The 24,069-nt window shown below is 32.3% G+C and overlaps 3 protein-coding genes across 3 annotated transcripts; 2 read left to right on the forward strand and 1 right to left on the reverse strand.

Annotated features, from left to right (window-relative positions):
- Positions 1 to 3,555: 3,555 nt before the first annotated feature.
- LOC110728275 lies at positions 3,556 to 5,195 on the reverse strand. Its single transcript, XM_021907951.1, has 2 exons — positions 4,469 to 5,195; positions 3,556 to 4,130 (listed from the first exon to the last, which is right to left on the reverse strand). The coding sequence occupies exons 1-2, from the start codon at positions 5,193 to 5,195 to the stop codon at positions 3,556 to 3,558; spliced, it is 1,302 nt and encodes a 433-aa protein (XP_021763643.1).
- A 6,852-nt stretch (positions 5,196 to 12,047) lies between these two features.
- LOC110727850 (glutathione S-transferase-like) lies at positions 12,048 to 14,697 on the forward strand. The gene is made up of 3 exons (XM_021907426.1): positions 12,048 to 12,350; positions 13,930 to 13,978; positions 14,067 to 14,697. Exons 1-3 carry the CDS (start codon positions 12,204 to 12,206, stop codon positions 14,513 to 14,515), a joined length of 645 nt encoding a protein of 214 aa, XP_021763118.1. The 5' UTR covers positions 12,048 to 12,203; the 3' UTR covers positions 14,516 to 14,697.
- A 5,838-nt stretch (positions 14,698 to 20,535) lies between these two features.
- Positions 20,536 to 22,633, forward strand: LOC110727753 (glutathione S-transferase-like). Its single transcript, XM_021907330.1, has 3 exons — positions 20,536 to 20,965; positions 21,856 to 21,904; positions 22,099 to 22,633. Exons 1-3 carry the CDS (start codon positions 20,813 to 20,815, stop codon positions 22,551 to 22,553), a joined length of 657 nt encoding a protein of 218 aa, XP_021763022.1. The 5' UTR covers positions 20,536 to 20,812; the 3' UTR covers positions 22,554 to 22,633.
- The last annotated feature ends 1,436 nt before the right edge of the window (positions 22,634 to 24,069 follow it).

Consider the following 24,069-nt stretch of genomic DNA (forward strand, 5'->3'; position numbering starts at 1 on the left):
AAACATAGTCTAAATGGCTACTTACATGCTTATTTTGTTTATTTCTTAACTTTTGAACTCATTCTTTCTCAAACCATCTCATATTTACATAGTTATAACATATTATGACTTTAAATCACATAAAAGAAGCATATTTCTAAGTTTATGGGCCTATATCCTCAAAATGAAGCCATTTCAAGCCAAAATTGCTTCTTACATGCTTATTTTGTTTATTTCTTAACTTTTGAACTCATTCTTTCTTAAACCATCTCATATTTACATTGTATTAGAGATTATGACTTGAAATCACATTAAAGAAGCAAATATCTAAGTTTGTGGGTCCATATCCTCAAAATGAAGCCATTTCAAGCCAAAATGGCTTCTTACATGCCTATTTTCTTCATTTCTTAACTGATGATGTTACTCTTTCTCAAACCACCTCATAATTACATATTTACAAGTAAATTTGACTTCAATTGACTTAAAAGAAGCTACGTTCTAAGTTTTAAGTTTAAGCCAACATAATAAGTTTAGATACAAAATTATATTAGAGTTGTTACCGCAATGTTTTTGGTTTTGGCATTTGCAGGCACCATTTCTTTCCCAGGGACCTCCTTGAAGTGTGTCTTCATGAAAAGCTCATGTGCAGTAGGTAACTGCCCTTTGTTTTTTGCTACCTTTGAATGTACATGCACCAAAACAAATTAAACTTGTCATTTCAATGTATACCACAATTGTTACCTATTTCACTTGCCTTAAAAAGAAACTAACCATCCTTTTTGCATGTTGTACAGATGAAATTGAACCCTAGTAGTGGGTTGGTTCCACCACATTGTCCATCGATCCGCCTCTTTTGTTCTACTTGTTTTGTTCGGACCGTTTCTTGTACGTATCATCATTAGCAACATTGTGCATCATCTTCCGGTGGACATCCTCGATAAGCCAGTCCGGCTTCTCACCTTTCATCTTGTGTGTGATTGTGTGAAACATGTCCTTCAGCCGATATGCAAACTTGGATTCGAAGGTTCTCTTCACATGGTCGTTCAACTCAGGTGCCCATGTGCATTGCTTCTGCAATTGACAAACATTTAAAGTTATCAACCAAAACTCAATCAATACATTTAGTAATACATAATTATAAGTATAAAATGTCATACGCAAAACAAGTTCCACCAATGCTCCTTTGTTTTAGCATCAACCTCTACGTAATTCCTCCAAGGCTTTCAATAGTAGCCTGTTAGGGTACCGGAGATGGCCTTTACCACGGGTTTATCATCAAACCTATTTTAACGTACATCAAGATCAAAAAGAAAATAAGTAGTTCATGTTAGAGTAATCTATAGGTCATGATATAAAATATGGATACAAAGGGATTGAAATAACAACTAATACATTCAAGCACGTGGCAGGGTCTATTACCACCCTCTCAGAAGACTGTGAGGCTTGTTGCCCCTGAAGTTGTTGCTCATGATGCTCAATCTGCATCTGTGTTTGAGGATCCTCGTTGTCACCCAAATCTTTCGCGTCCTCCATTTCCTCGTCATCATCATATATCAAAACTTGTCTTTTCTCCTATCCCTTTCTTCTCTTCGATGTTTCTCCTTTTTTCCCTCCCGCCATTGCCACTTGAAAAAAAATGTTAGTAACATGCTATGATATTATTAACATTACAAAAAATAATAGTACAATGAGATGTAAAAGAAATAAAGTAGAACGACAAACTCTTTAATTGGTTTTACAATAACAATCAAATTAAACCAACAATTACATTCAAAGTACAAGCAAATGCATCCTATTTATTTTACAATAACAACCACATTATCCTAGTCGTGGCTTTCATCGCTACTACCACTACTGGTATTATCACTACTATCATCTAAAAACACATCGATGTCATCATCCTCGTCACTGTCACTAGAGTCGACGCTGGATTCATCATCTGATTCGCTTGAGATTATTAAGTCGCCATCATCATCTTCGTCAGCATCCTCAACTGGGTCGTAGTCAGGAATGTCATTCGGTGGACAAAGTGTTGCATGTACTAATGGGGACGGTGCCTGCAAAAACTCAAGGTCTACTGGAGCATCAACCACTGACCTTGTTTATGTTTTAAATACAGACCACCATTGAACTTGATCCCGTTTTAGGCTAGGGTAGGATGTGTAGTACACTTGGGTCACTTGATAAGATAATACGAAGGGATCATACTTGGGGTATTTCTTAGTATGATTCACTTCGACAAGCTTGTATTGTTCATGTATGTTCATACCCCTACCACAATCCATCCAACTACACTTAAATAGTATAGTCTTATACTCTTTTTTTGGACCAGTGTAGACAAGTTCAATTACATCGTCTAGAATGCCAAAGTACTCTCCACCGTCCTCACTAGACACACAAACACCATAATTCATCGTAGACTTGTGTTTACCATAGGAATGTGTATGGAAATTAAATCCACCAACAAAAATCTGCCTCCAAGTTCGAACACGCTTGAAAGGACACATGCACAATGCTTGGAGGACATCCAAATTTGGTTTCTCTTCAACCACCTATTTACGTCACAATAGAAAAAATTAATTAGAGTGAATTGCAATATCTAAAAGTCATATTTAAAGACCAACTAGAACCATTCTATCACCTTATGGTGATACCAATAGAGAATTTGACGTCACATTTCTCCATGACTTCTTCTCTACGCAAAAAAGGGCAGGTACTAAGAAAGTAGTCCTCAAACTTCTTATTAGATCAATTACACGAGATAAATTAGTAATTCAACCAAATTAATTCTTCAAAACTATGAATAAAATTCAATCCTTAGCACGTATACCTTTCGTATTCACCAAGAATGCCGCAGTTTTGTAAAACGAACAAATGAGCACACTCGAGTTCCTTTTCATCTAAGTACCGATTTTTACCCTCAGTTGAGACACGACCGCTATCCACCAAGAACAACTCTGGTAAGTCAGCGTTGTCCAATGTGGATTTCACGTCTACATTCACATTTCGACCAAGATCCCGAGTTTTTATGTCAACTGACGCCTGAAAGTAATTTGAGCAAAAGTTTGCTATCTCTTCGGTGAGATAAGCATTGCATATTGAACCTTCAACTCGAGCCTTGTTCCCAATTTTACGTTTCAAGTGATTAAGGAACCTGCATTTAAATTAGTATAAATAATTACGTAAATAGGCCATGACTATGAAGGGTTTGTATGAAAGAAGTTAATGGGACTTTGATTTACCTTTCGAAGGGATACATCCATCTATATTGAACAGGACCACATAACTTGCCCTCATATGGAAAATGAATAGGTAAATTCTCCATAGAGTTAAAGAATGCAAGAGGGAAAAACTTCTCAAGATTGCAAAGGATTTCAACTATGTTTTTCTCTAATAGCTCCATGTCACTAACTATGAGTGTGTAACAACAAAAATCACGGAAGAATTGACTAATCTTTGTAACCGCATTCCAAATATGGGTAGGGAGCAATTCCCTCAAAGCAGTGGGCAACAACCTTTCCATGAACACGTGACAGTCGTGGCTTTTCATTCCATGAAGCTTACAGGCTTGTAAATCTACACACATCTGCTCAAATTGGAGGAATATCCATCTGGAAAACGCAACTGTTTAACCCATTCACATAACACTTTTCTTTGAGCCTTGTCAAGAGCGAATGGGGCTTTTGGCATGAACTCTTTTCCTCTATCATCTTCATGCATATGAAGTTGTGGCCGTTTACAATATTTGGCAATGTCATTTCGAGCCGATGGCGTGTCACATGTATGCTTTTTAACATCCATTATGGTGTGGACTAACTGATCAAAGAAGTTCTTTTCAATGTGCATGAAATTCAAGTTGTGACGAATGAGCAAATGCTTCCAATAAGGAAGTTCCCACAACGAGGTTTGCTTGAACCACCCTTTTTTAGCTTTTTTGAGGTGTTTCAGTTCCTCCGGCCCCTCAGTTGCCTTTGGAAGGTGTCTCACACATTCCCACAATTCCTCACTTGACATGATGTGTGGCGGTGAACCTTTTTTGACTTTGTTTTTACACAGTTTTGCTTTTTCGAAAAGGGTGATCTGTTGGAAGGAATTGGCGATGGCAATCAAACCAAGAAACTTTGCCACCGTGTTCAAACCAAACTGCTTTGCTTTTATTCATACAATAAGGACAAGCCTTCTTACCCGTAGTGGTCCAACCAGACAACATACTGTAAGCTGGGAAGTCACTAACAGCCCAAAGGATGGCTGCTCGAAGATTGAAATTTTGTTTCCTTGAAATGTCATAAGTATTTGCGCCAACTTCCCATAATTGTTTCAACTCTTCTACTAACAGTTGCATATACACATCCGAATTGCCCTTAGGATTCTTAGGACCAGGAACGAGCAATGAAAGGAACATGAATTGTCTTTTCATACACATTGAGGGAGGCAAGTTATATGGGGTTAATATGACAGGCCATCAAAGAATATTGTCCCCCAAACTTACCATGAGGAGCAAAACCATCTGTAAACAAGCCAAGTCGAACATTACGAGGCTCATTGGAAAATTCTGGAAAGCAATTGTCGAGGTGCTTCCAAGCTTCACTATCACTAGGGTGCGCCATTGTGCCTTGAACTCGAGGATTTTTCGAATGCCATGTCATTTCCTCCGAAATGTTCTTAGTTGCATAGAGTCTTTTCAATCTCGGTGTGATCGGAAAGTAAATTAAAACATTCAAAGGCACTAAGCTACCTTTGGAAGTCTTCTTGTATCGGTCTCTAACACACACCCGACATGTAGATAGCTGAACATCATCCTTCCAAAATAGCATACATCCTTTTGGGCATGCATGAATCTTTTCATGAGGCAACTTCAACCCCTTTACAATCTTCTTCACCTCATAGAATGTATCGGCCATATGGTTGTTGTTAGGAATAGCCTCATTAACAAAAGGAGCAAATCCATCAACACATCTATAGGGAAAATTATACTCACACTTAAGACTAGTAATTCGGGCAGCCATCTCTAACACAGACAATGAACTCCCTTCGTATAATGGTTGTTCGGAAGCTTTTAACAAATCCAGAAAATGCTTAGCTTGTGCATTAGGCTCCTCTTCTGCCTCTTCATAATGCCCTTGATCTTCATTATGACCAAAAGCATCGAAAACCATTTCACGGTATTCATTTGACAGCCCTTCAGGAACTCCCGGAAACCCTTCCCCATGACACATCCACTCATAGGCACAAAACCCTTGCGGTAAAAATGAATTTTAACCGTTTTCGCATCCCATAGCCGTTTGTTCTTACATTTAAAACATGGATACCTGTAGGCGTCGCTCAAAGTGCGCCTACGTAAAAGCATGTTGTGAATATGCTTGGCACTCATAGGAAGTGGGAATTGACATATACGATTAGGGACAAGGAAAGTAGGGAGCCGCCAACAAGTTTTTAAGGAACTTGTAAACCGTTCACGGATCATAAAAAGGCAACCACGATAAGGGACAACGATAGGCAACAATGATTGACCCGTGAAGGTTACACCCCATTCATAATCCATGAGATTACTAACTCCATACGGTTCAGAACCACGAAAGGAGGATCAGGGATGATGGTACGAAGTGAGTCATGGAGTCACATTCGCCCGTATTGGCCTCTACTCGATTCTTATAGTGAAAAGTGATTCCTGCGATCTCAAAGGCATGCAAACAAAGATTCAATTTGCTCCAAACTATTATTATGCTAAATTGGTTTAATATTAATGCAACACATAATTCTAAAATATTGTGATCACTTGATTAAACAACAAGATTAAAAAGGAACCTAAACCGGTTGTCCAAATTATCTTATTAGGCGTGATTTTCAATTACATATGCCTTTAACATGCAATATGGTGATCAAAATAATAATAGAATAACATCAATATTGGAAGCAATTTAACAATAATAGTGTTAGTCAAATCAAATATAAAATAACCTAATCATTTACTAGCAACAAGAATAAAAATAAGAGTAATTAAGTGATTAATTACTCACTTTCCGCGCTTCCTTGAATTGCTACATCATGAATAAACTGTTAGTAACTTCAATAAAAATAAATCAAATTGAAACAATTAAATTAAATTAAATAAAAAGTAGGGTTAATTTGGTCCAAACCCTCAGTTATTTGTACATTTCACACCTTGGTTTAAGTATAGAACTTTGGGTGTTGTATGGACTCCTTGGAGTGCTTAAGGAAGAAATGATAGAATAGGGAGGCTTGTGTTTAGGATAAAGAGGGAGAAAAGAATTATTTGATGATCAAACTTGTTGATGAATGGAAAAGGGGAGATATGACCTCTATTTATAGAGAAAAAAGAAGGGTCGAAGAATTAAGATAAGATCCGAATTAAATCGGAATAAAACTCGATAGACTGTAGTTTTTGCGGTTTTTGTTTTTATCATATCTTTTGATCCAAAAATCGGAATAAGATGAATAAGATATTGTTGGAAAGCTGTTGAAGTCTACTTTCTAAAACAATTAGAATCAGATTAAAATATTTTATACAATAAAAGATATGGCCGAAATAGTGAGACGGTGTCAGTTTTGGATAGAGTTTGACATTTTATTCATATCTTTTCCGTTATAGCTCAGAATTGATATTATAATATATCATTGGAAAGATAATTTAAAGGGCTATCCAACCATCTAATATTTGGATAAAAACTATGAGGCACGAAAATAATATCTTTCTATCTTTGAACGTCTTTCAATTCGGATAAAAATAGGATTTTCAAAAAGAAAAGTTTTATTAAATTTCAAACTATTTAGTCTTATCTTTTCAAAAAGGATTATCAAGATCTTTTAGAAACTTATAGAAGCTTTTAATTAATCCTGATTGGTTTAGGAATTGGATTAAATAATTTGGACCCTCCACATGATCATTGGGTCGTAGATAAGGTGGGCTTAGGTTCGGTTTGGGCTCAATTTAATATTTTGGCCATAACTTATTCGTTATAACTCGGATTTGGGCTTATAATATATCGTTGGAAATCTATTTTCAAGACCCATCCAACTATTTAATCAATGGACCCATATTATGGACCAAAATAAACTGGAATAAACGTTTTTATAAAAAGGACACAAAATGAATGATTTTAAAGGACACGAAATGAATTATTTTGGGTTTTAAGGCATGAAAATAGGAAAATAAGTTATGGTTTGGGGAAATGGGCTAGGAATTGGGTTGGTTTATGAAATGTAAATATGGATTTAAGCACTCCAAAAATTAAATACTCAACCCGACCAATAATGGCGGTGAAAGGTTGTTCATCATCGGGGTTGGTTTTGGGGAGACATTTTTAGGTGTCTACAACACCTAACTTCATTCGGGTTGCTGCTCTCGGGATGATCTTCCACGTATTTAAGGAATTCATTTATCCCTTTCATAAATTCCGGATTAATAGAATGTCCAACCTTCCTTTCATACATCCAGCTACGTTATGTTCGTTTCATGATTACAACTTCTACACAACTCACGAATATGTATAATCACATTACTCACAATGCGTATTGAATATTCATTATCCATAAAAATCTTATGAATATGAAAATAAGATTGTAAATGATGTCCAAAGGTCCTTATCACTCCAACCTAACCCATCCTTGGACATTTAATCTCACTAGCGAATGTATGCCAGGTTTTCAATTGCATGGAAAATCCAGCAGCATTTCCCTTAAGTTCTCCAAGTACACGATCTAGGCTATTAGATAACCCGTCATATGTACCCAGAGAACATTGTAGAGAAATGACAAACCAGGATAATCCCTAGAATCAATAACAAGGAATACATTCACCACCTAAGTGAGAATAAACATCTAAGGACAGTCCCAACCGGGGACTATTCTAGACATACTCCTAATGAGTATGCCTTGAACGGATATCTAGGCTGATGATTATGCAAATGATTCATTCAAAAATATATAAAGCCAAAAACACATCCATTGTTATAACACATTCATTATAACACATCCATCATTATAACACGCTCATTTTAAAATATGCCAAGCAAATAACACAACCATTATAAAGTAAAGAACACAATTAATTAAATTATAATAATAATTATAAGTAAACCAAATATATCATAATCATCATTAAATTAATATAAATAATCATATATAAACAATTAATATTCATAATTAATTTGATACAAAAAATTATTAATCATTACATTAACTAAACAAAACTAATGAACATTATATTAAATTAAACAAAACTAACATACATTATTAAATTATAATAAATTAAACTAAACTAACATACATCATTATACTAAACTTAACCAATATAAACTAACATATAATGTCGTACATTATTATAATAAAATATCAACCTAAACTAACATATCATGTCATACATTATTATACTAAATCAAAGCAAATTCACATGTCATGTCTTACATTATTATAATAAACTAAATTAAACTAACATTTCAACCATTATTATAATAAAATAAACCAAACTAAAGTAACTTAAAATAAAAACTTGAATAAACTAAACTAAGAATTTTAAAAATTATAGTGTCACTAACCTCTAGATCTGCACTTTTTATTGAGATTCAAAGCAAGTAAATGTTCAAATCCTACAAATAGTAAAAACTAAAATGTCAATTTTTATTCGAAAATAAAAAGTGTGTGTGTGTATATATATATATATATATATATATATATATATATATATATATATATATATATATATATATATATATATAATAAAGGTACAATTACCGGCTGCAGAACGGCGGGAGGTGAAGATGGTGGTGGTTCTAGTCGGAGCAAGGACAAGATTGGAGGTGGTGGTTAGGGTTTTAAAAAAATAACCAGAAATTAAAAAAAAATAATAACCAGAAATTTCATATGATGTGCACTATTTTATATTACAAGTATTATTTGTGCTCAAATTATGCAAGGTGCGCTTAGAGGAAAAGGTATGTGATTGGTGTAATGATTAATTTATTACTTATTCATGATTATGCAAACAGGATGAGTAAAGGAAGAATTTAAGTCTTATATGACGAGGTTAAGTTTGTGGGGTGCCTTATGCACTCAAGGTGTTTATACACCGAGGTAGTTAAAGGATTAAATAATAAATGTTGTTTGTCAATAATAAATCAAGAGTTGAAATTGGAAACTTGCCTTGCTTGATTGAATTGTTATTGGAATGTTTGTATTGTTATGCATATGAGTCATCACCAAGTATAAACCTGTAAATCACGTAAAGTGCAAGATGAATGAGCAATAAAACTCTGGATTGGTGCACATCTTGAGTAATGACAATCAAGGGTTGGGGTACATGGGGTATTAGCCGTGCAATTTTCTCGAGGTCGTCTGATCTACGAGTCTTTTATTTCAAATATTTTTTTTAAAAAACTAGGAGTTAGGTGAGATCTCATACTAACTACGGTCACGGAGTCGCGCCTGTGGTTGTTGGATGTTTATTGATGTTTCCGAAAGGAGGCATGGAGTTTTTCTTTTATTGATGTTCCAAATTGAGCATGGGTTGGAAAACCTTGTCTATTGCGTAATCCAATGAATAAAAATAATGATTTACCTATTATTATATTAATCAATGGAGTCTTAGTAATAGATAAATAATTGAGTCATGTGTCGAGTCTATAAACTAATGATGCGTGATGATTTATTATTAGTAGCATGTTAGGGATTTCTTTTATATTTTGCAGGTTGTATGTACTCAGCTTTGTTATTTGCGTGCTTAGTGTGTCTTTCTTTGGTCATGGCCTTCGCCTTTCAATGACCATGTGATGATCCAATTTTTACAATTGTAATATTGGGGAGCAGATTAACCACTGGTTCTTACACATGCAGCATTTGTTTCTAGATGGTGAGATCTTGAGCGGAGTGTTGGTTACTTTTCTTATTTTTATTGTTATTTACTTTTAAAGTTATTTAAACTCAACTTTACTTTCATACTATCTCTATTGGTTTGAGTTTTGAATAAGGGCCTTAATGGTTCCAAGTTGTAAGATTTTGTTTGGTTTTGGTTATTGATTTTGAAACTTATATATAATTGATTTAGTTTTTCCGCTGCTATTTTCTGAAAAAACCTTAACTTAACGTTTGAACACGTGGCGGTAGCACGCCAGTAATTTCTTTGAATATTGTTCAGGGTCGTCACAGGTTTAAAGAAAGAACTATTGGGGTGTTACATAATCCCTTCATAAAACTTTGAACTTTGAAAGTCTCACGCAAAATTAACTATAAATGGGGATAATTGCATGAAAAATAGGTATATTTTAGAGAAATGTATGTGTAAAAAAATTATTTTAATTTAGAAAATAACTTAAACGTAATTATGAGATCGAACACCTAAAATGACAAACATAACTCTTTTTCAGGAACTGAGGTAGTAGCTATCAATTCCAAATGCATACATAGGTGCTAAGTAATTTTTTAAACGAAAAGAGTATTTGTCGATCATAATTTGTTAAATAGGTTTTTTTTTACACACACACAAAAAAAAAAAAAAAAAAAAAAAATAGAGTTGTTATACAAAGTAACACTTTAAGGGTTCGTTTGGCATTGATGTGGTTTTCTGTTTTTTAGGTTTTTTGGGTTTCAAACTCATATGATATAAGTCATATAATGAAACAAAAATTAGTCAAACTTATTTAAAAAAATGATAATTTTGAAAATTGATGACAACAAAAAAGTGGAAACACCTTTTTCTTGTTTCTTGTTTTTCGTTTTTTGTTTTCAATTAAACAGAAAATTGAAAACAGAAAACAATGCCAAACAAAGTTTTTAATTCGGTTTTGTTAAGCCAATGTCAAAAAAAAAAGACTCTTTATATAAATGAGTTACTTCCTTTGTTAGTTAATACTTCCTCCGTTTATTTATATTTGCAACATTTCTTTTAAATGGAACTATCAAAATAGTTGCAAACTTGCAATACACTATAAAAGAAACATTTTTATGGTAAAAAATTGTACTATTACCTTTATTTAAAGCTCATGTCACACTTGATTAGACACCTAACAACCTCCTAATCCCAACTTAAGTGTATAATATCATGCGATATCTACTTTTCTTGGTTAAGTATTAGTACATAGCTGCTATTTATATGACAAGTAAATAGCAGCTACTCCCCCCGTTTTTAAATACTTGCTCTATTAATCATATGCGTCCGTTTTTAAATACTTGTTCTACTTTCTTATTTGAAAAGTTTTTACAATATTTAATTAATTTCTCTCACCTAGTGGACCCAATATAAGTCTTATTTTATTAATTTTAGTTGAAATAGAGCAACTACTTAAAAACGAGGGAGTATTAGATAATAGAGTGGTTGATGCGTTGTAAGTAGTGTTGGTGGGATTGGTAAGAAAGAGAAATAATAAAATATTTGTGAAAGTTGGGTTAGTGGGATTATAAAATAATGATGGGTCCTTTCTAAATATAGTAGTGTTATAACTAACATGAAACGTTCGAAAATAGAAAGTGTTGCTACTAATGCGAAACAGATGGAGTAAACCGTATTTATCTTTATTTCATGCGCGTAAAAATTCTTAAAAACTTTTATATTAATAAAAAATATATAATGATACGAATTTAACAAGATTCTACGTAACCATATTATTTTTTATAGATTACTGATAATTAGGGTCTGTTCTCATCAGATTATTTTCAGTTCAGTTCAATTCAGCTCTAATTAGTGCAGTTTAGTTCAGCTTCTAATTTCCTTCTTTCATAAAATATTCATTTTAGTTCATTTCAATTCAATTCAACTCTAATAAGTTCGGTTTTAATAAATTTAGTTTAATTCAGCTTATTATACTCAATGAGAACATACTCTTTATCGTCAAAGTTATAAAAATTTGACCCATGGTTCAATACAGGAGAAAAAAAATAACGGACGGACAGTCATCACAAAATAACGGACGGACAGTCATCACTACTCCTACTACCAACCCGAAGAGATTTAAATTTCGTACGTCATTATAGACGTAAGATGCCGCTAGAAAAGTCAAAGTAAACTTTACTAGAACATGTTTTAAAATATAGAAAAAGAAGACAGAATAACACAAATAAAGGAATTAAACGTTACGTGGAGACTTCTAGACACTCATAACTCCAACTATAAATTTTCTACTTTGTGACTTCACATTTTTCATCGACGAAATAATCAAAGCTTTTCTTCTCAAATTTTTTACAAAAATTAAGATTCTAGAGTTCTAGTATTAGACATGGGAATTAAGATTCATGGAAGCCCTATGTCCACCGCCACCCTCCGTGCCGTGGCGGCAGCTCATGAGAAAGAGCTCGATTTCGAATTTGTTACCATCGATATGAAATCCGGTGCTCATAAACAAGAGCCTTTTATCTCCCTTAACGTAAGTTTTTTTGTTAAACTCGATCTCTTCCATATGACTTTTTATTAATGAATTGAATTTATTTTTTAAAAAATAATAAAATTTGTTGTTTTGGAACGGATGGTTACATCTATTATGGTTAATATAATAATGATTTATGATTATATTATTTAGTCCATAATTCTCATGCTTTGATTTGTTATTATTATTATTAATATCTAAAGTTTTATTTGCTCTCTATTTCTAAGTGCTTTATTTTAGATTTTGTGTGGATTTACCTATTCTACCTAGATTAATGTTGAACCCCAAAAAAAATAAAAATAAAAAAAAATCAAGTAGAATATCATTTAAAATAGGTATAATAACAATAGAGGTGTTAATTTAGATGTTCGGGAGTTGGATTTAAGTTTTAACTCGAGTCATTCTAAATTATTTATTCAAATGGACGATTGAAATTTAAATTAGATTTTTTTTAAGTCAATCAAGTCAAATTTTTTTGTCAAAAAAAAAGTCAAATTTTGACTCTAAAACAAAGATAATTATTCCAACTTCTCGTATTATTAAAGGCATTTTGTTAGTGTCATGATTGTCATCCTTTTTCTTTCTAGTACCATAAGAAAAATATGTTATTCATCAAATTTAAATGATTAACTTATATGTGTTCTATTCACAACTTATTTAAATTTTTCTTAATCTATCTTATACTCCGTATAAAATTTCTTTTTTGAGTTTATATAAATCTATTAACCTTGATCAAAACTAATTTTCTTATCTGAAATAAGTGGAGAAATTAAGGGAACTAAAGAAGGTTTATAAAATCACATGCAATTGATGTACATAAAGTAATACGAAGAGTTATAACAAATCGACACGTTTTGACAACGAATTGACTATTTGTTATAACTTTGACTTTCACACCCAATTTGACCACTCGGTTTCAAAAAAAAAAAAAATACCATATTTTATCAGAAACAGTTTCACACTAGTACATGCAAGTGTAACATTTAAAACAATAAGGGTCTGTCCTATTTAGCTTAATTTTAATTCAGTTTAGTTTCTAATTTCCTTCTCTCATAAACAAATCATTTCAACTCAGCTTAATAAATGAGAGTATGTCCTAATATAGATAATTTTAATTAGCTGCGCGTCCTCAAATGTTTTTTAATAATATTTTTTTATTGGTACTTTGAATTATTGTATGTTCAAAATCTTTAAAGAGATTTCTATAAGATAAAGGACGATGTAGTGGTTACATATCTGGTTTTATTAGTGGTTGTAATTGGTAGTGAGGAAACAACATAGGCCCATAGTATAGAAAGTGATGGGAGGAGTGGTGTTTTGGTTATATAATTAATTTGTACGAGTATATTATTATAACATTCACCATTATAATTGATGAGTAATCAATGATTTACTATACCCCACCTTCTAGAATCTAAACTTTAATCCTATTGGAATTCTATAAAAATGATAACCAATTTTTAAAAGAATTTTGCTAATGGACGCTTCTGAGGCGTTATAGTCGTGTTTGGTTTCCATTAGTCTTCATAGTTTAGATTTGGTTCTCTAGAAGACACTTGATTTACTCGTATAATTGCAGCCATTTGGTCAAGTACCAGCTCTCGAAGATGGAGATGTCAAGCTATTTGGTAAGGCATTATACCTAAACAAACATGAATAGCGATGCTTTGATTGTCTTTCTCATGTTTTGATACGAAATGTTCATATTTGAAACAGAGTCAAGGGCCATTACAAAATACATAGCATACAACTATGAAAGCAAGGGAACTCCTCTTGTGTACAACAAAGGAAAGGAAATGGCCGACCTAGCTGTTTGGATGGAAGTCGAGGCTCACCAATTTGATCCAGTAGCCAGTAAACTCGCTTGGGAGCTTGTTTACAAGAGCATGTTTGGTATGCAAACCGACAACGCTGTAGTTGAAGAGAACGAAGCTAAGTTGGTTAAGATCCTTGATGTCTACGAGGCTCGTTTGTCTAAGTCCAAGTATTTGGCTGGTGATTCCTTCACTTTGGCTGATCTTCATCACTTGCCTACCCTGCATTACGTGCTCGGTACTAAAGAGAAGAAGTTGTTCGATGAACGCCCTCATGTGAGCGCTTGGAGCAAGGATATCTTGGCTAGGCCTTCTTGGGGAAAGTCCTTGGCCTTGCAGAAACAAACTTAAGGCGTGCTATAATATAATCAGCCTGTGTACTGACGTACTGTCTTGCTGTATTAGAGTTTTATGCACTTAATCTTATGTTGGTGTTCTGCTTTCTATGTGGTTGTAATGTTTGTGACTCTGGATCGACTTCGATTAGCTGTTCTTATGCTATAATAATACCCGAGTTTTTTTAGCTACAAAAAGTTAGTTTTTCTGGGCTCTTAGCCACATTATTACTACCTCCGGTTCTTATTACTCGCAGCAAAGGGGTATTATTTGTGAGACATATAATATTCCTTTGTTGCGAGTAATAAGAACCGGAGGTAGTAGTTGTTTTTAACTCAATAGTTGTCACCGTGTTTACTACATGGCTAAGATTACATTATTAGTTGTTTTTAACTCAATAGTTGTCCCCGTGTTTACTACATGGCTATGTGTGACAAGGGGCGGATTTAAGCTAAAAGCTAAATAACTCGAGAATTCTCGTTCAAAACTATTTATGAATGAGGATAACTGTATGGAAAATATAAATATATGAGGGAAATGTGTAAAAAAAATAATTTTAATAATTGATATATAATCATGAAAATGCCTAAAATGACAAATATAACTCTCTTTTAAAAGGTACTCTCTCCGTTCCTAAATTACATTCTTCTTTCTCTCTATAATGTGAGGAATAAATGCTAGAAAGAGGAATGTAATTTAGGGACGGAGAGAGTAATAGCTATCAATTCCAAACACAGACATAGTTCTAAGTACATTTTTTAGAAGAAAATTAAACATAAATGGTAAATTATTTATGCTGCATCATGAACTTATGATCTATGGACTATAGTTAAACCTTAAAGTCTTAAATGATTAATTCTCCTTTGACAACTCATAACGCATACTTAGGACTTGTTCACATGTATTGAATTGAACTAAATTGGTTAGAACTGAATTGAACTGTACTGAACTAAACTATATATTTTCCGAGAGAAGAAAAATAGAAGCTGAATTGAATTGAATTCTAAAGTGAACAGACCCTTACATGATACTCCCTCCGTTTTTAAATACTTGATCCATTTCTTCATGCGCGGAGTTTTAGAAGAATTTGGAGAAAGTAATAAAATATAGAGGTAGTGGGGTCGTTGAAAAATAAAAAATTGTGAAAAGCAAAAATAGTGAAAGAATAGGAGGAGAGAGAGTATTATGTTGGGCCCACCAAGTGTGAGAAATGAATAAAATATTGTAAAAGCTTTCTAAAAAAAGAAAATAGAGCAAGTATTTAAAAACGGTCAGAAAAGAAAATTGGAGCAAGTATTTAAAAACGGAGGGAGTAACATATACACAATTTTACGGCCAATTAGTCAAATTGGTATAAAACTTAGCACCCTTGTGACATATTGGTATAAAAGTTATCTCCGGCGACAAATTGGTATAAAAGTTAGCAAGTTGTGACAAATTGGCATAAAAGTTAGTCACCGGTGACGTTTTGGTATAAAAGTTACCATGTGATGACATATTGGTATAAAAGTTTATTAGTGATGACATTTAACCCTCTTTCTTCTTAGAATAATAAGCATATATTGTACAAAAGATAATTCTTAATTGTTGTAGATTAAATCTATTGTTTTCCTTTTTTTTTCTTTAAATATTTATTTTTGGAAACTATCAAAAGCCCCCAAAAAAGTTAAAGAATAAAAAAATAAAAAAAAATACGAGAGAAAAAAAAGGAAAATATAGAGAAATATTCTAGATTATGCAGAAAAATTAATCAAGAAAAATTACCAGATCAAACTCTTTGATTAAATACTTTCAAGATTATATCGAGCTTTTTTGTTCCAAATATTCAATTATAAATATATTTTCTCCCAAATTTATAAATATCATAACTTATTACATGACAATTTTCACTTTTGAGACACTAAATTATAAAATTTCTATTTCCATTCATTTTTTGAGATTTTTTTTGTTATTATTTATCGATTATCTTAGGTGAATGAGCATGAAGGCAGGAGAGAATTATTTATTATAAAATGAGAATTAACAACAAATTTATTTTAAAAAAAAATAATAATAATAAAAAACTCATTCGGCAAGAAAGAAGGGCAATGTCACTGCTTGTTAATTTTTATACCAATTTGTCGCAATTTGTTAACTTTTATACTAATATGTCGCCGGTGACTAACTTTTATGTCATTTTGTCACAAATTACTAACTTTTATACCAATATGTCATCGGTGATAACTTTTATACCAATTTGGCTAATTGGCCCACAATTTTACATCCAATTAATATCAAACGGCATCCTTTGTTTTTAGTCACATTGTATTATCTTTAGAAGTTTTGTGGGCCGGGGGTGGGTAGGTGTAGTAATGAATTTGGTGATCTACCACGACAAAGGGAACGACAGATGGTCTGGTATGGAGCAACAATTGTACACTTGTAACTTGAACTTGTATAATTCAAAGTGATTTTAGTAATTTAATATTTGTTCAAAGTTTAAAATCCGAGTTTAGATCTGGCGGAGGTTCTTCTCTTTACCGGAAAATGCTCTTTTCATTTCAAAATAAATGATGAGTTAGGCTTGTTATCATAAACTGAACTCAGCTCAGCCGAGCTGAACTGAACTAAAATGAATATTTTATAAGAGAAGGAAATTAGGAGCTGAATTGAACTGAATTAAACTAAATTGAACTAAACTGAACTAAATTGAAATACTGAACTGAACTGAAAATAAACGTATGAGAACAAGCCCTTAAACTGTTTTCACCATATACGTAATACATATTAAAAGTGGAGGAAATGCAAATTTATAAGACTTATTGAATATGGAATTCTGAATACTTGTTTGATGAGGCGTGATGGGCCGCTACCAGGTATGGTCCATACTAAGGGGTGAAAACAGTATAAAATTAATAATAACAGTATAAAAACAACAAATAACAGTATAATATAAAGATTCGCTCTTTCCTCTTTCCCTCTTTCTCCATCAAAAATCTCGCTAGAATTATAACAGTATAAACTATAAAATAACATTATATTTATCAATAATAACAATATATTTATCAATAATAACAATATATTTAGAAACATAAAAAGAATTTGGTATGAATCATACCAGGTATGGGCCTATACTTACTCCTTGTTTGATTGACAGAATAAAAAAACAAAGAGAGGAAATTAAAAATTTATGGGAATTTCTACAACTTACATATCATCAATTGGTTTTTGGACGGAACATTGTTGGGCTTTTGGATGGAACGTTATTGGGGCTTATATGTAATTATGTTCTCCTCTAATATGAGCTTATCACTTTGGCCCAATGAATGTACTCAGTTTCTAGTTGTAAGGTCAATGAGAGTATGAGACAATGGTCATTATTATTCATTTATTCCCATCGCTTCTGCCTTCAATACTACTCCCTCCGTCCCATAATTACAAACAAATAACTCTAAAAAGTACGGTTTTTAAGGAGGATGGAAAAGTAAAGGAATATTGTATGAAAAAAGATAAAAAGTGAAAAATATTGTATGGGGATAATAAAAAGTAGAGAATATTGTATAGAAAAGTTAAAAAGTAAGTAATGATTGTTTGGGTATGTGTGTACTTTGTATGAAAAAGAGAAAAAGTAAGTAATGATTTTTTAGGTATGTGTGTAATTTGTATGGAAAAGCTAAAAAGTAAGTAATGATTAGGTGTTATTTTAAGTAATAGGAGGAACATTTTGAGACGCCCAAAATAGTATATTTGCCTGTAATTATGGGACGGAGGGAGTATGTATACTAAAAGACACGCCAGCAATGACACATGTCATTCACTGGTGTGTCCTTAATATTAATTATTTTTTAATATAAAAAATCTATTAATTAAGGAAATAAATCAATTTCAAAAATAATATTATTTGTTATACATATTCCATTTTTTTTAATGGTACATATTCCATATTAATGTAATATATTTAAAATAAAAATATTTCACAAATAATTTTTCTAAAACAGAAAATTGGACAACTAAAAACCAAAAATTATATTCTTAAAATAAATTATTTTGTGATTTTTTTACAACAAAATATTATTTTTCTTATTTTTTGCCTACTTTATTTTTAATTGTGTATTAGAAGCTACAATTAAAATTTAACATATCACATACTTTTATTGTTTCTCGACTAATTTATGATTATAATATTTATCTATTAATAATCTATAACAATCACCGTGCATGGCACGGGATCTAACCTAGTCTTTGTATATATTCGACTTTTCTGATCTATAAACTTTGACTATTAAAATCTCTATATTTGTTATTTTTTGACCTTTCTGATCAATAAATTTTGACTAAAAAAAAAACTATTGTAAGGATCAAAACTATATCATGTTGGATATACATAAGTCATTACTATGTATTTTTTGTTTAGTCATATTCAACTTTCTGTCATTATATTTTGTTTAACATTATATTCAAACTTTTGTATACATCCAGTTTACACTAATATTAGTGTACATCGAGTAATATAAGGATAACTTTTAGCTAATTTTAGGGTAACTTTTAGCAAATTTTAGGGTAACTTTTTGCCTATTTTTGGGTAACTTTTTGCCTGTTTTTGGGTAACTTTAAACATAATACAATTTTATATAAATAGACAACAAGAAAAGTTTTATAAAGGTTATTTAATTACATTCAATCACTAATAATTGATTTTTAGTCATTTAAAATGTGATTCTTTACTAATAAAGTGTAGATAATTTTTATTTGAATTGGGTTACTTTTACGCATATTGGGGTAACTTTTATTCATTTCAGAGGTAACTTTTAATCACTTTTAGCTATCTTTATAATGGATGTACAATAATTATTGTAAACCAGATTTTTTTAAAAGTTTTCAATTTTATGTTATTATATTAAATTGCTTTACTAGCTTAGGCCCCGTGCCATACATAATAAGTCCATTTTTAAAAAAAAACAAAATTAATTATATCTAACAAATACATTTTGATATAATATCAACATCAAAATATAGAAAATTATGTTCTCATAATCTATATTAAAAGACAAAGCAAAAGATTAATATATGATATCATATTTTAGATTAAAAAAATAATTACAAGGGTTACTCGGTCAATGTTATAAGGGTTACATCTTTTTACAAGCGGCCATATAGTGTGGCCGGCCGCACACAAAACACGATGAAAATTTTAAGTGAAGTTAGTTTTATATTAATATCGTTATTATCAAATATATAAATCAATTTGATTATATTACCCTTTTATTAAAAAAAAATAACTTAATAATAAAAATTCGTTAAAAGATAATTAAAAAAAGAGTTGGAATAATACTTTAGGTAAATTTGTATGGAAGAATTAAGAATACCAAATAAAAAGAAATACTATTATTATTATTATATTATTATTATTATTATTATTATTATTATTATTATAAGAAAATCTACAAAGTCAATCAATTTACAAGAAATTGGTGGGAAGCCAAAATACAATATGGGCCCCCACCCCTCTAGTTATAGCAAACCCGATCTTGCTGAAAATGTGAGCAGCTGCACGAGCACCAATATCCTGACTCTTAGCGAACACTTGTACCCGCTTCAGCAACGTAATAGCATCCTTCTCTAATTTCCCTAACAAAGAAAAGGAGAAAGGAAGAAAACCATAATCAATGGCCCTGTAACGCGCCCCATACTTGTCCCGCTTCCGCTGAGCTGTCGCCGACACAACACGACCAGAAACGAAATCAGACAACCCCGATTACGTCAAAGGTGAAGACCCCGTCAAGTCAACACATACATCAAGGTCTCTATCCCATGAATAAAGAAGCACATCTGCTGGTCGTAGAGCCCCGTCGTTCCCTCTTTTAACAAATATCAACAAGGGTGTCACGAACAACGTTGTGCAGATGTTTAATACCCACCATCCTATCACAAGACACTGCATGAAATGAATATTTTATAAGAGAAGGAATTTAGGACCTGAACTGAATTGAACTGAACTGAGCTGAACTGAAAATAAACATATGAGAACAGGTCCTTAGTCAGTGTTATAGGGGTTACTTAATTAGTATGACGGTTTAAACAATATTATTTTAATAAGGTAAATAGAACATGAGTTAATTGCACTATTTTTTTTTTTGGTAAAATTTGTAAGAGTAAAATGTAATTATAAATCTTGGGCGCAACTTAGATGCTCTAGGGATCTGCACCTTTACAACCTCGATCGAAATATCCAAAGTCAACCCTTTATATATACCCTATATTTCCTCTTTGTAGTGTGTACACACTTTCATCTAGTCTTCTTGCTTGCTGGTTTAGTCTTAAATTAGCTCATAAATGGGGATCAAGGTCTATGGCAGCGATTATCCAATAACACCAAACGTGATGCGAGTATTAGCCGCTGTCTACGAGAAGGAGTTGGAGTTTGACTACGTTCCACTCGACATGAAGTCCGGTGCTCACAAGCAGATGCCTTATCTTTCCCTCAACGTATGTACGTGTTAAGTTTAATTGATTATTGTCATGTTGATTGTGTAATTTGAATTAATGATGTGTCATCTAAATTAAAACGGATTGAGATTATAATTCACTAACTTCGCTCTTGTACTTTTGCTCTTGATGTGTCTTTCACTTGTTAAGTATGTGTAGAGAGGTTGATTATTACAAGTGTATGTTAATCGATATGCTCTTGCTCTTATATTTAATTTTCTTAGGTCTCGAATTTAAAGATTTTTTTACCATCTTTGATCTAGTAAACAATTTTCTTGTAGTTCATGGAAAATAAAACTATATGTGAAAATAATCTCCAACAAAATTAATGTATCGGTTATTAGCTTAGTCTTATTACTATGTTCAAACAAATGATCAATTAATATTACCTCATTCATATAATAACATAAACCACTATTGGCATTATATTATGCAAGTAATTCAGTTATGTAATGAAAAATGGCGGACTGAAAACTTAATATAAGTCTTACTATCTTAGCTGATTTAAGTTTTATGGGGTTGTAGTGTTGTACACTTATACCCAAGACAAATCTATATAAGGAATTAGTTCGATCATAACTTGAGATAATGGACTCTTTTCATAAACTCATCAAATCCTCTAACAAAAATGCCAATACTCCAAATTTCATGATTTATATTACAATTGTATGCTGATCCTCTGTCATTTATTCTACACCAAAATATTAACTAAATAAATAACAATCTTGCATTGTAATTTTATTGTATATGGTTATTGACAGTAGCTAGTAAGGCTTTTATTTATTACTAATTGTACACTCTAAATTCACTAATTCGGTAATTACCTTAATGTAACTAGCTCATATATGTGCATACTTGGTATAATTACGTGTTCTTTCATGTAACTGCAGCCATTTGGTCAAGTTCCGGCTCTTGAAGATGGAGACATCAAGCTTTTTGGTAAGCACTATACAAAGTAGATTATATAATGAACAATCGATTGAAGACATCAATGTTTATTTAGACCTATAATCAAGTTTTATACTTTTATGTGTTCATAATTTGAATAATCATTATTTATTGATCTAATATTTCAAAGTAAATTATAACAAACACTCAATTCTAACAAACTAGCTACATACTTGGAAAAACAGAATCAAGAGCAATTACAAGGTACATAGCAAATGAATATGAAAACAAGGGAACTCAATTATTAACCAAGGATACAAAAAAAATGGCACTTGTAGAAGTTTGGGTAGAGGTGGAAGCCCTTCACTTTGACCCAGTGGCAATCAAACTAGGTTGGGAGCTTGTTTATAAGAAGATATTCGACATGGAACCCGACATGGCTGTAGTCGAAGAGAACAAGGCTAAGTTGGCTAAGGTCCTTGATGTTTTTGAAGCGCGGTTGACTCAATTAAAGTACTTGGCTGGTGAAGCCTTCAGCTTAGCTGATCTAAATCATTTGCCTATTGTACACTACTTGATGAACAGCCAAGTTAAGCAGCTGTTCGAGGAGCGTCCTAATGTGAGTGCTTGGTGCAAGGATATCTTGTCTAGGCCTTCTTGGATAAAAGTTGTGACTTTGCATGAAAAGCTTAAGGGATAGATTTTGCTAATAATGATGAAATGTTACTGTATATTGAGAGCATTATAATAATTCATGTCACAAATAACATGTGTTTTACTTGTTCAATCATCTGACTTTGTAAAATCAGTAAAGCAGTCTTATATACCATTAGGTAGAGATGGCAATGGATCGGATTTGGATCGGGTGGAGCTTCACCCGCATCCATCCATTATCCTAATTGCTTCATCCACATCCATCCGTCATCCGCTTCACCCATCATCCATATCCGTCCGTCCATCATCCACGGATGAAGCGGGTGGAGCGGATGACAAATGGATGAGTACTAAAATGAAAAAAAAAACTCAAATAAACTTTAATTTTCGGTTATTTATATAATAATTTTTTTAATTTATTAATAAAAAATAAACAATAACAACATATTGTTTGAAAAATTAATTTACAACAAAAAAAAGACAAGTAATTTTCTTGCACATTCTATATTTTATTAGTTAAATTCTTTGATTAAAAATTTAATATATGTTAAACGGATGGGTGGATGGTTAGCGGGTGAAAAAAATATCATCCACATCCGATCCGATCCATCATCCGCTTCATCTGTCACCCGCTTCTCATCCATTTAATTCGGATTTTCGTCCATTTATTTTAAGCGGGTGGAGCGGGTTAGCGGATATCCACTTAATATTGCCATCTCTACCATTAGGCCTTTTTTTTGGATGCAAGTGCTGCTGCTGCTGATGATGATTTGAGAATTTGCTAAATTTGGACTTAGAAAGTTAGAATTATTCTTTCATCACAGACATTTGTACTCCATTCGTTTTTATTTAGTTGATATACTTTAACCAGCATAAAATTTTAGTCAAATTTAGTTGGGGTAACTATGATATAGTTAGTGGTTTATATTTTATTTATTATTGGTAGTGGATGGTGAGATGAGAAAAATAATTACAGTAGGTCCATGTCATGTATATAAAAAAAAAAGGAAATATATGACGACTTTATAAGAAAAGTGTGTAAACTAAAAAGAGATAGATGGAATACATGATAGTGACTTAAATACATAATCTTAATCTTACATCTACGTATAAATTTTTAATTAGAACATAAATTCCTCCACCAATAACCTAAACTTGGGCGGGGAAATGTTTGATCCAACCCAACAACTAGACAAATCTTATTATTCCACTTTTATTAACTTAGTTGTATAAGAACTATAGGCATTAATTGAGATTTAGGGCTTGTTCTCTTACGTTGAAATTCAGTTCAGTTCAGTTCAGCTCAGTTCAGTTCAGTTCAGCTCAGTTCAGTTCAGTTTAGTTCAGTTCAGCTCAGCTCAGTTCAGTTCAGTTCAGTTCAGTTCAGCTCAGTTCCGTTCAGCTCAGTTCATTTCAGTTCAGTTCAGCTCGGTTCCGTTCAGCTCGGTTCAGTTCAGTTCAGTTCAGTTCAGCTCAGTTCAGTTCTGTTCAGTTTCGTTCAGTACTCCCTCCGTCTCTTTATTAATGTCCACTTTCTATCATTTATTGCTCACATAATATAG

This window comes from Chenopodium quinoa, unplaced genomic scaffold (assembly GCF_001683475.1).
Source record: "Chenopodium quinoa cultivar QQ74 unplaced genomic scaffold, ASM168347v1, whole genome shotgun sequence".
In the NCBI taxonomy this organism is placed as follows: domain Eukaryota; kingdom Viridiplantae; phylum Streptophyta; class Magnoliopsida; order Caryophyllales; family Amaranthaceae; genus Chenopodium; species Chenopodium quinoa.

What these genes read in the sequence shown, in the direction of transcription:
- LOC110728275 (XM_021907951.1), bottom strand. Translation starts at nt 5,195, where the DNA reads ATGTGTCATGGGGAAGGGTTTCCGGGAGTTCCTGAAGGGCTGTCAAAT. An exon ending in AGATGGTTTTGCTCCTCATG is followed by an intron (nt 4,131 to 4,468) that starts GTAAGTTTGGGG and finishes TATGAATAAAAG; the next exon opens with CAAAGCAGTTTGGTTTGAAC.
- LOC110727850 (XM_021907426.1), top strand. Translation starts at nt 12,204, where the DNA reads ATGGGAATTAAGATTCATGGAAGCCCTATGTCCACCGCCACCCTCCGT. An exon ending in AGCCTTTTATCTCCCTTAAC is followed by an intron (nt 12,351 to 13,929) that starts GTAAGTTTTTTT and finishes GTATAATTGCAG; the next exon opens with CCATTTGGTCAAGTACCAGC. An exon ending in TGGAGATGTCAAGCTATTTG is followed by an intron (nt 13,979 to 14,066) that starts GTAAGGCATTAT and finishes TATTTGAAACAG; the next exon opens with AGTCAAGGGCCATTACAAAA.
- LOC110727753 (XM_021907330.1), top strand. Translation starts at nt 20,813, where the DNA reads ATGGGGATCAAGGTCTATGGCAGCGATTATCCAATAACACCAAACGTG. An exon ending in TGCCTTATCTTTCCCTCAAC is followed by an intron (nt 20,966 to 21,855) that starts GTATGTACGTGT and finishes ATGTAACTGCAG; the next exon opens with CCATTTGGTCAAGTTCCGGC. An exon ending in TGGAGACATCAAGCTTTTTG is followed by an intron (nt 21,905 to 22,098) that starts GTAAGCACTATA and finishes TTGGAAAAACAG; the next exon opens with AATCAAGAGCAATTACAAGG.